Here is a 13,742-nt window from a genome sequence, read left to right as displayed (position 1 = left end):
TCAGACACTTTACCTACTGAGCCACCCAGGTGCCCCTAGAAATCTTGCATTAGATGGCGTTTTAAGTGAGGCTAATACGTAAAACAGGTAAATGGGGAGAGGGATCTCTGCCTTCCGTCTCTCACAGATCTTTCTCTCTGCCCCAGAGTCCCGGGGAATTCCTTTGACTATAGTTTGAAAAGCCTTCCTTTTACAAAAGGAGAGTGGCTTCCACGGGGCTAAGTTAAATGACAGCTGCCTGCGGTGGGGGAACTGGAACCGAACCCCTGGCTTTTATCCACTCGTGTACGCCTCCTGCTGCTCTGTGACTTTCCAAACTGATGGCATGTGCACCGCTCCCTTGTTTGCCAGGTGTAGGACGGGACGTGCATGAGTTTGCCCACTAGATTGGAGGCACGCTGCCCTGTGGAAGAGTATGGTGCGGCGGGCTCGCGTCCCTGATGACACACGTACAGGTAGTTGTGCAATGTCTCCTTGGCTTTGCGGCATTCTCCCCTCCCCAGCGGCCTCAGTGCACACAGACCTCCCCACCCCGGCACCTGATGACCTCCCACTGCCACATGCCTTTGAGTTTACTGCTGCGTAGAACTGTCCGTAGGGCATAAGGATCCTTCCCATGGTGAGTTGATCCTGAGTGTGCTGAAAAGAGTCTGAGCAGCTTCTTGGCTGCTTTGAAAATTGCTCAGGCACTTCAGTGTTAGGTCAGGGGCTTCAGCCCAGAGCCAGTGATTCAGGGGAAAGGCTCCTTGACGTTTTTGAAGCTAAGAATGTGTGTGTCGCAATCTGTCCTTCCACAAGACATACTAGTTAGGAAAAGACGTAGAGAGCTTTCAATCCCATGCCGGGATAGACTCGACTGTCCCGTTGATACTGAGAACAGTGTGGTAAGAATGTGTAAGGCCAGGACCTGCACTGCCACAGGGTGAGCTACAGGAAGAGCAGCAGCAGCAAGTTTGGGAGCCGGGATTGGTCATTGTCTGAGTGATGGATTTACTTTCTCATCAAGGCTGGAGTCTGCTCATGCCAGAGAATTCCCCTTTGAGAAACTTGACATCCTTAGCATGTACTGCCTGAACTGAAGGGGTTTGGCATAATATCACCCAATTACTAACAGGTGAAGAAAGGGTGCTGTGCGTTGCCATCCACTGGTCTTAACCTAGTGGTATTACCCAGACTGCTGCTGGGTAATAAAGCTTCAGAACAAGTTCGTTCTTTGATATTCTACAAGCCTTACGTGGCTCATTATATGGAAACTCGAAGATGAGGCCAGCGTTTTCTCTCCAGCCCCTCCCATTGTAAACATCTTTCATACCCTCCAGATTCTAAGGCACTTTTTTCCCCTGCCCCTTGTACAGTGCAGTGTGCTTTACGATGTCTGAAGAAACTTGCTAACTGGTTGCCTCACTCTATAATCTTAGCATCTTAGAATTATTCTGTAGGAGAGGCATGGGGTAGGTGATCTCTCCGATTACTCCCAGCCTATCTTATTTTATCTTGTCCGTCTTATCCTACAAGGCCTTTGCTTCAAAGGCACCTGTGAAGTCATCCTTGACTCTTCAATTCATGGAAAGGAATTCCTAGAATTGTTTTGTATCACTCACGTCATATGGCATGTATGCCTTGCATTGTGGTTACTTGTTGGAAGTTTCTCTGGAGTCGTCTAGTGGGGAATTTTGAGGCTCCAAGGCCAGTGATGAACTCGTTTCCGTATTATTCCCCAGCGCCCGGCCGTTGTATGACTGAAGGTAGACATTTGAAAGTGACCAGCTCAGTAACTAGATGAGTTGCCTGAGTCAAGATGGAAAGTGACCCAGGACTGGCTGGGATTTGAGGAAAGCCTGAAGTCAAGCTTGGCGAGAGGACAAGGGACCAGTAAAGGACATGGGAGACAGGGAGCGAAGTGGGAGCAGCAGGGCTGTGCCTCGGGTTTCTTGAGAGCAAACTTTGGCAGCTGGGACCAACCCTGGTCGGGTCGTGGCCTTCCTGTCCCATTTTCCTGTAACGTTCAATTTTGCTGAAAAGGCTAAAGTGGAACTAAATCTCTTCTTCCTAAACTGGCAGAGTGCGGTGAGGGGGAAGCATATTTCTAGTGACCTCTCTCTCAACTGCTCTTTCCATTCTCTCAACTAACCCACCTGATGCTGACTTCAACAGTTTTGTTTTGTTTTTTTTCTTTAAGTTTATTTATTTTGAGAGCAACCAAGTGCGGGAGGGGCAGAGAGGAAGAGAGAGAATCTTAAGCAGGCTCCACACTGTGAGCACAGAACCTGACACAGGGCTTGATCTCACAAACCATGACATCATGACCTGGGCCAAAATTAAGAGTTGGTTGCTTAACTGGCTGAGCCACCCAGGTGCCCCTAATTTTTTTTTAATTTATTTTTTTATTTTAGAGTGAGCACAAACAAATGCCATTTGTGGAGAGGGAGAGAGGGAGAGAATCTTAAGCAGGTTCTGTGCTCAGCCTGGAGCCCAATGTGGGGCTTGATCCCACCACCCTGGGACCATGACCTGAGCCGAAACCAGAGGTCAGACACTCAACCTACTGAGCCACCCAGGTACCCTTCCAGCAGTTAGTTTTAGTGGAGGACTACAAGTAGTGGCTGGTCCCTACTTTTTCTAATCTGGCCCCTTTATTCTGGTCTCTATCCTAGTTTCGAGCAGCTGCTCATGCTTAGTATAGGGGTGTACGTGTACTGCTCTGCGGTGGTCTCTGAGCTGTCATTTAAGCAGAAATCTGAACAAGGTGCCAGCCAAGAGTACTTGGAAAGAGGGGGCAGCAAGTGCTATGTTGAGGATGATAAGAACTTGGGGTGTTTAGGAAATGCTAGAAGATAGGTTGGCTAATGCCCAGTGAGCAAGGAGGAGGAAGTGGCAGGAACTCGATCATGCAGGGCCTGGTTGCCGTTGTGGGTGCTGGAGTCTGTCCTTGGCACAGTGGGGAGCTGTTAGAGGGCTTTAGGCTGTCGAGGGCGTTAGTCTGAGGTCAAGTGGCAAAGGAGGAGGCAGAATGACCGCTGCAGTAAGAGCCCGTTGCAGAAACCTAGGTAGGACATGGTGGTGGCTGGTGGTGACAGATGACTTCACGACTGACAGGGGTCACTGATGGATATGGTTTGGGTCCAAGGTGGTGAGGGACAGAGGAACAGAGAGTGGCTTCTGTGTGGATGATGAGCAGTGGGAGAGAGGAAGAGGTTTGTGGAAAAATCAAGTCTTATTTTGCCATTCTTGTCCCCGAAAGGCTGAAGGATAGCCGGCAGGTGGGGGGCTGAATGACAAGCCTGTTCCGTGGGGAGGACTGGGCTGGAACTAGGTGTTCAGGAGTTATTACCTTACTGTGAACTCCACGAAGATGGGAGGTGAGAACCATGGCCACAGAAGATGTTTTGGTCTCTGATAGGAGGGGGCCCTTCTTCCACCATGAAAAAGAAGGAAGAAGGAGATGGTACAGTTGCTGGTGACTTCGTAGATTTGGCGGGGAGGTGAGGGTGAAGGAGTACCCGTCCAGTGGTTCAGTAAACACACACGGGCCATGCCACAGTTGCTCAGGCCTGCACTCTGTACATTTAGGGTGTAACCAGATGCCCATTGTGTGACTTCATGTTCGTCATGTCAAGTGCCTTAGGTGCAGACACAGAAGGTGGATAGTTACAACCAAAGGTGTTCATCAGGTCCGTACTGTGGAGGGAGAAGGGAGTTCTGCTGAAGATACCTGCAGGGGAGTGGTTATACTAATGGACGCTTCACCCCTCCACATGGAGGCTGTCATCACATACACTTTGGTTTTTGTTCAGATTAGCCTTCCTGAAACGTCCTGCAGTCATCCTCATGTCCTGGCTCTAGGAAGGATGTATGTGAATATTGTGCAAACAGAGAATGTCTCCAGTGCCAGGGGTGGCCCAGGCAGCAGCAGACGCTCAGCACTTAGAGACTCCAGAGATGTGAGAGTTCGTATGGAATAGTCCTTCCAGTTTAAGTATCTTTTCTATAGCATCCTTGACAGACTGTCTCTATTTGAACACTTTTTTTAAAAAGTGTTTTTTAAAATTTATTTTGAGAGATGTGTGCACACAAGTGGGAAGGGGCAGGGAGGGAGAGAGAGAGGGAGAGGGAGGGAGAATCCCAGGAAGGCTCCACACTGTTAGCGTAGAGCCTGACGCAGGGCTCGAGCTCACAAACTGTGAGATCATGACCTCAGCCAAAATCGAGAGTCGGATGCTCAACTGACTGAACCTGCCAGGTACCCTTCTACTTGAACACTTTTCATTGATGGGGGAGCTCATTGCTTTGAGAAGCAATACATGGTGTTTCTTTTTGCCCTAAGCAGCAGCTCATTTCTAGAACTGTGGCTAGAGCTCAGGTCACCTGTGTGCTTGTGCTTGCTCTTCAGGATGTTTCCTTTTCCTCCCCGCCCCTGGGTAAGGGGCATACAGATGTGACTGGGAGCTGCCTTGTCTTCTCCCATGAAATGGCTTTTTTTTTTTAGCCAATTCTTCCAACCTATTAAGAGCTTTTAAAAAACCATCCCAGTGTCCTATTAGTTCCAATTTGTATCACTGTCTTCTGTGTTTTCATTATCCCGAGGGATATGATGAGAGACTTTAATAAGATCCAGATGTTTGTCTGTGAGAGTCATCCGGTTAACCCTATCAAAAAAGGAATTAAAGTTGTCTGAGTGGAACTTACTTTTGGTGCGCCCATGTGGGCACCTAGTGTCAGCATGTTTAGGTCACAATATGCTCTGAATTTTGTTAATTATTGTTGACACTTGTTTGACTCGTGAAAATTGGAACTTTTCCTGAGCTCAAGTCTCTGGCAACTGTTTGTAATATTTTCTCGATTATTAGAATTAAAAAATTTTTTTTAAATGTTTATTTTTGAGAGAGAAAGAGACAAAGCATGAGTGGGGGAGGGGCAGAGAGAGGGAGACACAGAATCTGAAGCAGGCTCCAGGCTCCGAGCTGTCAGCACAGAGCCCGACGCGGGGCCCAAACTCACAGACCGCAAGACCATGACCTGAGTTGAAGTCAGATGTTTAACTGCCTGAGGCACCCAGGCATTCTTATGATAATATTTTTATGTTTATTATATTGAGAGAGAGAGCATGCACAAGCAGGGAAGTGCGTGAGGGTGACACACACAGAATCCCCTTTTAATTTTTAAAAAGGATTGAATTAATCTCCACACCAAATATGGGCCTCAAACTCACAACCCTGAGATCATGAGTTGCACGCTCTACCAACTGAGCCAGCCAGGTGCCCCTCAAATATTATTGACAGTTTTCAAATTTTTCGCCCTAATTTCTTTGAGCCAGATCACTTGGATTAGCTCAAAGGGGCTCAAATCTGATCAACCAATGTGTCAGATTCATACCCTAAGCTGATGGTGGGTCAACTCTTCTTCCTATTCTGGAGATAGTCTGTGTTATTCACTTGCAGACCTCAACTTCTTTGAGGGGTGTTTGGCCGGCCTGCGGCACATTGGCCCAGTCTGTGGGATGCTGTGGTTTAGTGTCAGGAGCATGTCAGACAGCTCTATGTTGTGTCAGCTTTCACCCCTGCCACTAATTAGCACTATGACTTGGCAACTCAAATATATCCTTGCCAGGCATTAGTTTCCTTCGTAAAGGAAAATGAATGTCTCAGTTGAGGATTAAATGAAGCCTTTAATGAGATGCCAGGCCCTTGGTAACCATCTCTTCCATATGGCCATTACGATTCTCTTAAGAGTTTGCTGGGTGGGGCTAGTGAGCACACAAGGAAACCTAGAGTGTAACTTGTTTGGCTGCCTAGGACAGGGCAGAAGGGCTGGGTCCCGGCCACCTGGCCCCAGATCCCTCTCTATCTCAGAAGGTGATGCTGGACACTCCTCGAAGACCAGAACATGCTGGACACTCCCCGAAGACCAGAACAGGCTGTTTTGACCTCTGGCCTAGTGAGAGCAAGCGAGAGCATCTCCTTCCTTTGTGTCTGGACAAGACCTAGGTGGATTACGGATGGTGGCAGACATCTTAGGCAGGCAGTGTAGAATGAGAGGGAATGCCTGGCTCCTTCCTGACTTGTGGACATGTGGTGTGGTGACTTGAGGTCTCCAAGGTTCCTCAAGCTGTCATCCGGATGAGAGAGAAAAGCAGGGTGAGAAGGCTATGGGGGGAATGGTGGGGTGGGGAGTGGTGTTCTTGGGAAAGCAGGGCAGGGTCCTGTTCCCCTGGATATAAGGCCACAAGGCCTTGGAGGTTTCCTCAACCTGCCCTCCCCCCCCCCCGCCCCCCCCCCCCTAGTTCTCCCTCAGCGCTGTGGCAACCCTGAGAGCTCAACTCTTACCTGCTTGGGGCTGGTCTTCTGCCAGGAGGGCAGTGACTAGAGCTGGGATTCTCTCCACTGTCATTCCTGGGCTGGGGCTGCACTCGACAGGTGGTGTTGCCGGGAACACAGGTAAGTGTGTTGAACTTCCCTGGCCTGAGACCCTGACTTCAGTGGTCCCATTAGACCAGGCTCTCTGCAAGCTTGTGTCCACAGTGACTCTGCAAATGTTAGCTGGTTGAGTGACCAAGGGAATGTTTAGGGGTGGGAGAAGGCAGAGCTGCTCCTGGGCTGTGTGGGAAATAAGTGAGGGTGGGTATGGAGTGGGAGTAAAGATGGGGTGCCTGGGACTATAAAGGCCATCTTCCCTGATTTCTTGTCATCCTGGTAGGAATCAGGGAATGAGAAGTGGCTGGGGTGGGGGATCAGGATGCTGGGGTCTTGGGCTGTGATGGCTCTTTCCAGAAGCCTCGGTAGTAGGTAAATTTGTGGGAGATGGAGGTATCCTTCAGACCATGTTGGGGGACATGGCAAATGGTGAGAGCCCTGAATGGTGTCTTTAGTTTTCTCTTCCCCTAGCATGCCCGTGCTTCCCCAGAGTGCTGGGTGGACGAGTGAGGCACAAAGGTCGATGCATCCATGAGTTCCCAATGCAGGCTTCCTGTGGCAAGGATGGGGCTGGGGTGGCCACTCCTTCCTCACAGTGGCCATGACCACAGTGGTGGCATTGGCCTGACTTGGGAATCCGGTGGCAGTGCACCAAGCACCACGCACCTGTCCACCGCGGGCAGTGTTGTGGACTGTCGCGGGGGAGAGGGGGGCTCTACTGTCTCAGCCTCCCCCCCAGGCTCCCTGGCAGAGTGGCTCTTACAGCTGAGCCAGATAATCCGAGCCGCCTGTCAGGGCCTGTGGTGACTGGGTGCTGCTGCTTTCTCATGGTGTCCCGTGGGATCTCGCTGGTGGAGCCCCTGGGGTGCCTGGGTTTCCTGGAGTGGCTGCACCTCGGCCACAACCTGCTGGCCTGCCTGTCCCTGGACTTCTTTGCCACCCTGGGCTTTGTACTCCGCCTGGGGCGCTCTCACAACCTGCCTGTCACCCAGATCCCTGCAGCCTGTGGGGCCTGGGAAACCTGGAGCAGTTGGACCTGAGTCAAAACAGGCTGACCAAGCTAGGCACAGCCAAGCTCGGTGGCCTCTTCTGTCTACACTGACTCTTGCTTGCTGGGAACTGCTATATGGGGCCTGGCCCCCACATCGGGCCTGGAAGGCCTCTCTCTAGCTGGGCATAACATCAGTGAGCTAGAGGCTGAGGCCTTTGCGGCCTTGTTCACGCTGAGCGTCCCCTCTCTTACAGGCAACTGGCTGTAGCACTTTGGTTTCAAGGTGACAGCGGACATCTGGATGGCGGGCACACGGCTGCTGCCGGCCAAAAACCCCTGGTTGCATGACTGTGACCTGCAGTGGGCCTGTGGGAAGCTTGGGCCACCTGTGGCCCTTCTGTGGGTGGCCGACCTGGGCGACCTGACATATGCTGGCCCCCAGCGGCCAGAGGTGGTGCCGAGCAGCAGAGCAGCACAGAGGCCCGGCTCTACCTGGCCACCGTGGCCCTGGTCATGGCAGAACGCAAGCACAGGTGGGGCTTCTGGGGAGCTGGAGGGCGAGTGGGAGAGTCCTCGGGGGGCTGCCAAGAGTAGTGGAGGCAGCTGGAGGAGGGCGAGTGGATAGAGATGGGAAGGACTGTTCTTCAGAAGTCTTTACAGCTCAGTTGTCACCCCAGGGAGGAGTGGGAGGAGTGGGGGGCAGGGGGACACATGGCTGTGTTCCTCTCTCAGAGCCTCTGACCCTCCCATTCACCTCTTCCCTGAATTAGCACAATGCCAGCATCTTTCCCAACCCTAGAAAGAGGGATTTGGCCCTTAGTGCTTCTCAACAACCCTCCAGACACTAGGACAGTAAAAGGTAGAGATTAAAGACCAGAGGGAACTGGGGTGAGCTGAGAACTAAGGGCAGCTTTGTTAATGTTGGTCTCCTGCCCCTCCCCTTTGGCCTCGTTATTGCTAAAGTCATGAGGGTGGTGGGATGGGGTAGGGGTGTTGCTCCTATGGGCAACACCCCAGCCAGGCTCCTAGAACTGTATTACGGATGTATAGTGTCCCCATTCCGGTCATCCTCAACACCTTAGTTCCTTGTTGAGGGCTGTGCATCTTGTCACATTTGAATCAAGGACAGGTGCGGAGACTGGAAAAAAAAATTTGAAAGCCTGATTCTATGCTATGTGCCTGTGGAAAACTTAACCTCATGTGGTTGTCACTGGCACATGGGCAGAGATAGACAAAATGGCCTTTAATCTAGGCTTTTTCTCATTCCCTTTGCCTGGAGATTCCTTTCCCCCAGCCCCAATCCCAGCATGCATATATACAATCCCATTCCCTAGGGGTTTTTTTGCATGAGTATGTCTGTCTCCCCATCACGTTTCTGTTATACCCACTCTTTATCCCAGTGACTTTGTAAAAAAATGTGAGAGGCGTTTTGTTCAGCTTTCACTGGCTGGTTGGGAACTTTTAATTCATATGGTCAGAAATACTGTTTGGACATGAGGCCCCTCTCCCTGCTCCGGGGAACTGGAAACAGACTTGAATTAAATAGTCTAGTGAGAGTGCTATTGTAAAGTCTTAACTTCAATACGGGAAGATGAATTTGTGTTGTAGAGTGGTAGGGGGTGCAGGAAGATGGGTAGGGTGGCTTTGTGGTGGCAATCCTGGAGGGCCCGGAACTTTTGCCCGCTTACTTATTCAACAGGTAATCAGAGTACCTGCTACGAATGAGATATAGTGGCAACATCTTTTGTTCATGTATCTATTTAGCATGTTTTTTTGAATGCATCTTACACTAGGCTGTGAGCAGAAACCTTGCCCTTATGAAACTCACAATCTATTGTCAATCTGCTCATTAACAAAGAATCCCAAATATATAATTAACAATGTGCTCAGGGATTCAAAAGAAGGATATCTGATGGTTACAAAAACATAAAATAGGGAAGCTGAGAATAAACAAGGAGGCCAAAGGAGAAGCCAGGGGGCCAGTTGGAAGTCTGCTGTAGTTAAACCAACAAAAGATGGTAGTTTGGGCTAAAGCGGGAGCATGGGAGCTGGAGACAAGAGACTGATTTGAGATGTCCCATATATCCACATCAGATCTTACTCTTCTCTCAGGGGACGGAGGGAAAGCCAGACTTGTCTACAAGTGACCTGGCCAAGGGAACACCTTACTCTGAAATTAAACAAAAGTAGAGAGATTTGGTGTGTGTGTGTTTACACACACCCTACTATGAGTACCAACACTGCCACATGGACGCATCAGAACAACCCTGAGATAGATGTCCTCTCCATTTTTAGAGATGGGTCTTCAAAGTGTAGGCAATATACCCAAAGTCACAGAGTTGGAGTTAGGATTGGAGCCCAGGTCTAGCATCAAAGACCAGTTCGCTTCATTACCTCAAGTTATTGCCCACGGTTCTGATAAGAAACCTTCCTCTAGTCTAGTTTTCAATTTTGCATCCACGAGAGGGGTCCTTAAGTCTCCACGAACGGAGTTTTAAGGCTGAACTCCGCGGCCGGAACACCTCCTTCGGTCCGGAACTAGAAAGCGAGAGCGTTGTTTCCCATCGGAAGGGGAAAATGCTACTCTCTCACCCTCCTCCGCTTCGCGAGACCCGGAAGTGGCGTATCGCGTCCTGGAGCCGGCCTCCCCGTCGGGGGTGACGCCGCGGCGGACTGCCCTTCTCCAAGATGGCGTCGAAGATGGGTTCGCGACGCTGGACGCTGCAGCTGATCATGCAGCTGGGTTCGGTATTGCTCACACGCTGCCCCTTCTGGGGCTGCTTCAGCCAGCTCATGCTGTACGCTGAACGGGCCGAGGCGCGCCGGTGAGCGGGCTCACGCGGCCGCCGCACGTGGTGGGGGGCGGTACGGCCCGCCCCAGGAACGGGGGTGCGGTGAGGTGAAGAAGAAGCCGGGACCCTTGGGCTGGGGAGGAGTTGGGACCTTGGACTTGTTAGGGGCTCTCGGCTGGGCATCGAGCGTAGTGCGGGGGTCCTGGCTGTGAGAAGGGCTCCGGGTTTGAGGCATTGGAGCTTGTGGGAACTCACGGGGTCGCAAGGCTCTTCTCCCGCTTTATTCTGTCCCCGTTGCTTCTTCTCCTCTCCGGCTCGCAGGAAGCCCGACATCCCCGTGCCCTACTTGTACTTCGACTTGGGGGCAGCCGTGCTGTGCGCCAGCTTCATGTCCTTTGGCGTGAAGCGGCGCTGGTTCGCGCTGGGGGCCGCGCTCCAGCTGGCCATTAGCACCTACGCCGCCTACATCGGGGGCTACGTCCACTACGGGGACTGGCTGAAGGTGAGCACCTCGGCCTAAGGGGAGTTGGGGGATAGGGAGCCAGAGGCCAATGCCGGGGGCAGTTGGGTAATGCATGGTGTCAGCTAGGCGCACAGTGTGAAGCCTGGGCAGGCAGAAACCGCAGGCTTGTGCGAACTATTACAGACTGGAAGCATGAAAGGACCTTAGGAACCACACAGGGCTGCCTATCAGAGTGTGAAAACTGAGGTCCGAAGAGGAGAGACAGACTTTCCCAGAGTCCCATCACAGTTAGCACTGCAGGTGAGACCAGAACCCAGGTCACCTAGTTCCCGGAACCCTTTAAACCATTAGTTTAGTCATCTCAGACTATAGGGCAAAAGGGACCTTGGAGAGTACCGGTTCCCACCATCTGATTTTTATGAAATTTAATTCATCTTCGTGAAGCATTTAAGCCTTACAAAGCCAGAGCGTGTGCCAGGCACTGCAGGCTCGTAGATAAGCCTGGACAAAGGCACCACCCTCAAGCAGTGGACTGCCAATCCAGGAGGGGCGGCCCATGTGTGAACAGCCTCAGGAGTGTAGATCAGTGTTTCCTTACTGGCACAGACTCGCACTATATAGCAGAAGGAACTCTGGGATTTGAGTCTACATGTCCGTGGGTGGAGATGGGGCAGCGCTTGGCATCTGGGTTCTGCCTCTTTCTGTAGGACCTCGGACAATTTTATTAACCCCCTCCGGGCCTCAGTTTCCACTTCCGATTAAAAGAATTAATCTTTGTCGGCTGCATCTGCCTACCACGCTTGGAATTGGCAAGAGAGTGTATCAGACCGAATGGGGTGAAGAGAGATGGGTGGTTCTGTGCGCTGGACGCCCGGAGAAACGTGGCGGCTGTGGTTTCTGACTGGGTCCCCTCACCTTGGCCTAGGTCCGTATGTACTCGCGCACGGTTGCTATCATCGGCGGCTTTCTTGTGCTGGCCAGCGGCGCTGGGGAGCTGTACCGCCGGAAGCCCCGCAGCCGCTCCCTCCAGTCCACCGGCCAGGTGTTTCTGGGCATCTACCTCATCTGCGTGGTAGGTTGGGGGACTGGTGGCTGCAGGGGCTTGCGTGGGAGTGAGGTTTGAGCCCGTGCTTGGCAGAATGCAGGGAGGTGGGCACGTAGTTCCTGGTGGTCTGCCTCCTGGGAGTAGCCTCGCCCAGCTTCTGGGACTCGGGCTTCTTTCCGGTGCCTGAGACGCGGCTGAGAGCCCCTTCCTCCAGTGTTATTGCCACTGGAGAGAGAGGAGGTTGGATTGGCCTGTCATCCCCAAGCCTGAGAGTCAGGAGAATGAGATGGACTTGTCCTCTCCTGGATTCAGCCCCCAGAGGGCTGGGAGAAGGGGACAAAGGAGGGGTGTGAGGGGGTTCAGGCCCCAGATGGACTCTACCACTAAGAGTTGATGGGGGTTGCCTAGGGTAGCCAGTTAAGGTACCTCCTCATGGAGGACATAGGGGGCACCCAGCATGGATGGGGACCTGGACAGGCCCTGGGGCGCCTGGCTCCACCTCAGTTACTGGGCACCGCATTTTGCGTGCAGAGCTATGTATTCACGGGTGAGAACCCTGGGCTGGCTGTGGAGGCATGCTTCTGCCCCTTCTGAGCCCCTAGGGTGAGGAGAGACAGGCCCTAACCCCGTGAGCTCCCGAGGCCGTGGGGGAGACGCGGGCCCTACTTTCAGGGGGTCCCACTTCCGAGATGGGAGTCAGAAGCCCAGCTTGCAGAGGTTGACTCTCGGGCGCCGTGTCAGGGGCGGCCCTCCCCGGACAGGCTCCCCCGGCCTGTTGGGAGAGACTTAGCGGATGTGCGTCTCTAGGCCTACTCACTGCAGCACAGCAAGGAGGACCGGCTGGCGTATCTGAACCACCTCCCGGGTGGGGAGCTCATGATCCAGCTGTTCTTCGTTCTGTACGGGGTCCTGGCGCTGGCCTTCCTGTCCGGCTACTACGTGACGCTGGCTGCCCAGATCCTGGCTGTACTGCTGCCCCCGGTCATGCTGCTCATTGACGGCAACATTGCCTACTGGCACCACACACGGCGAGTTGAGTTCTGGAACCAGATGAAGCTCCTTGGAGAGAGTGTGGGCATCTTCGGGGCCGCTATCATCCTGGCCACCGATGGCTGAGTTGCACGACAAGAGGCGGAGAGGGGTGCCGGGAGCCACAGAGGGCCACCCCACCTTCCTCCCTGCTGGCCCAGTTGTTTCTCGATGCTTTCTGCTCTGTTGGGTGGGTTCTTTGCTGTGTGTGTGTGTGTCTGTGTGTATGTGTCGGTGAGAGGCAGGTGGCTTCCCCAGGGCCTGGGCTCCTTGGGGGTGGGAGCCCTGATGGTGATGCCTTACAGGGTTTGGTTTTTTTTCCCCCCTGTTCATTAGGAGGAGAGCTGAGGCCAGCTGCTCCCGGGGTCTGCTGTCCCAGAGAAGGGAGTAAGGCAGGGCTCGGGTGGGGGTGCCAAGACTGGGAGACGGAGGAAGGAAGACTACGAACCGGAAGTGAGCAAATGTGAAAAATCCCTTTTTGAACTGGCCAGGAGCAGCCGGGCTCCACAGTGCTTTTCAGAGACAGAGTGCGTATGCGTGTTGACGTGTGTGGATCGGGCCTGGAGGTGCCCAGGGGCCGGGCACCACAGAAGTCACGGGAGTTCTCAGGGCAGGCTGGGGTCAGAAACCGCACTGATGCCCCACCTTGAACGCAGAGCAGACCCTGGGCTGGGGTGCGCAGGGGTGGGGCGTGCCGCAGCCAGCTTCCCGCCCCCCTGCCTTCTGTTTCCAGCGGTATGGTTGGCCTGGTGGGGGTGAGTGCCCTCCCAAACACCAGACCACACAGTCCTCCAAAAATAAACATTTTATATAGACGTTTGGCTTCGCTTCTCTGTTCTCCCCACAGGGCACTTCGCCATTGGCTAGGACTGATCTTGGGTTTCTTGAAAGACCACATCTGGTTAAGCCCCACTTTAGCCCGCCTGTGATCTCTGCCCTGTTCTGAGAGTTCCCGCAGTCCTTGGCTACCTGCTCAGGACCCTCCCTGTGGTCTGCTTCTGACCCATCCCCT

At 53.0% G+C, this 13,742-nt stretch overlaps 2 protein-coding genes across 2 annotated transcripts in view; both read left to right on the top strand.

Annotated features, from left to right (window-relative positions):
- The first annotated feature begins 5,855 nt into the window (after nucleotides 1-5,855).
- The window catches only part of PYY (peptide YY), a 50,643-nt gene continuing 42,756 nt past the window's right edge, over nucleotides 5,856-13,742 (top strand). Inside the window, exons 1-2 of the mRNA XM_039220921.1 lie at nucleotides 5,856-6,134; nucleotides 6,281-6,434. The gene's annotated coding sequence lies outside the window, so the exon portion shown is untranslated. The remainder of the gene's footprint in view (nucleotides 6,135-6,280; nucleotides 6,435-13,742) is intronic.
- TMEM101 (transmembrane protein 101) lies at nucleotides 9,081-13,545 on the top strand. The gene is made up of 4 exons (XM_039220920.1): nucleotides 9,081-10,226; nucleotides 10,515-10,695; nucleotides 11,582-11,728; nucleotides 12,509-13,545. The coding sequence occupies exons 1-4, from the start codon at nucleotides 10,090-10,092 to the stop codon at nucleotides 12,815-12,817; spliced, it is 774 nt and encodes a 257-aa protein (XP_039076851.1). The 5' UTR covers nucleotides 9,081-10,089; the 3' UTR covers nucleotides 12,818-13,545.

This window comes from Hyaena hyaena, unplaced genomic scaffold (assembly GCF_003009895.1).
Source record: "Hyaena hyaena isolate Hyena2069 unplaced genomic scaffold, ASM300989v1 scaffold_925, whole genome shotgun sequence".
Taxonomy (NCBI): Eukaryota; Metazoa; Chordata; class Mammalia; order Carnivora; family Hyaenidae; genus Hyaena; species Hyaena hyaena.
The sequence above is the reverse complement of the archived record's forward strand: the minus strand, read 5'-3'. Positions and strand labels throughout refer to the sequence as shown.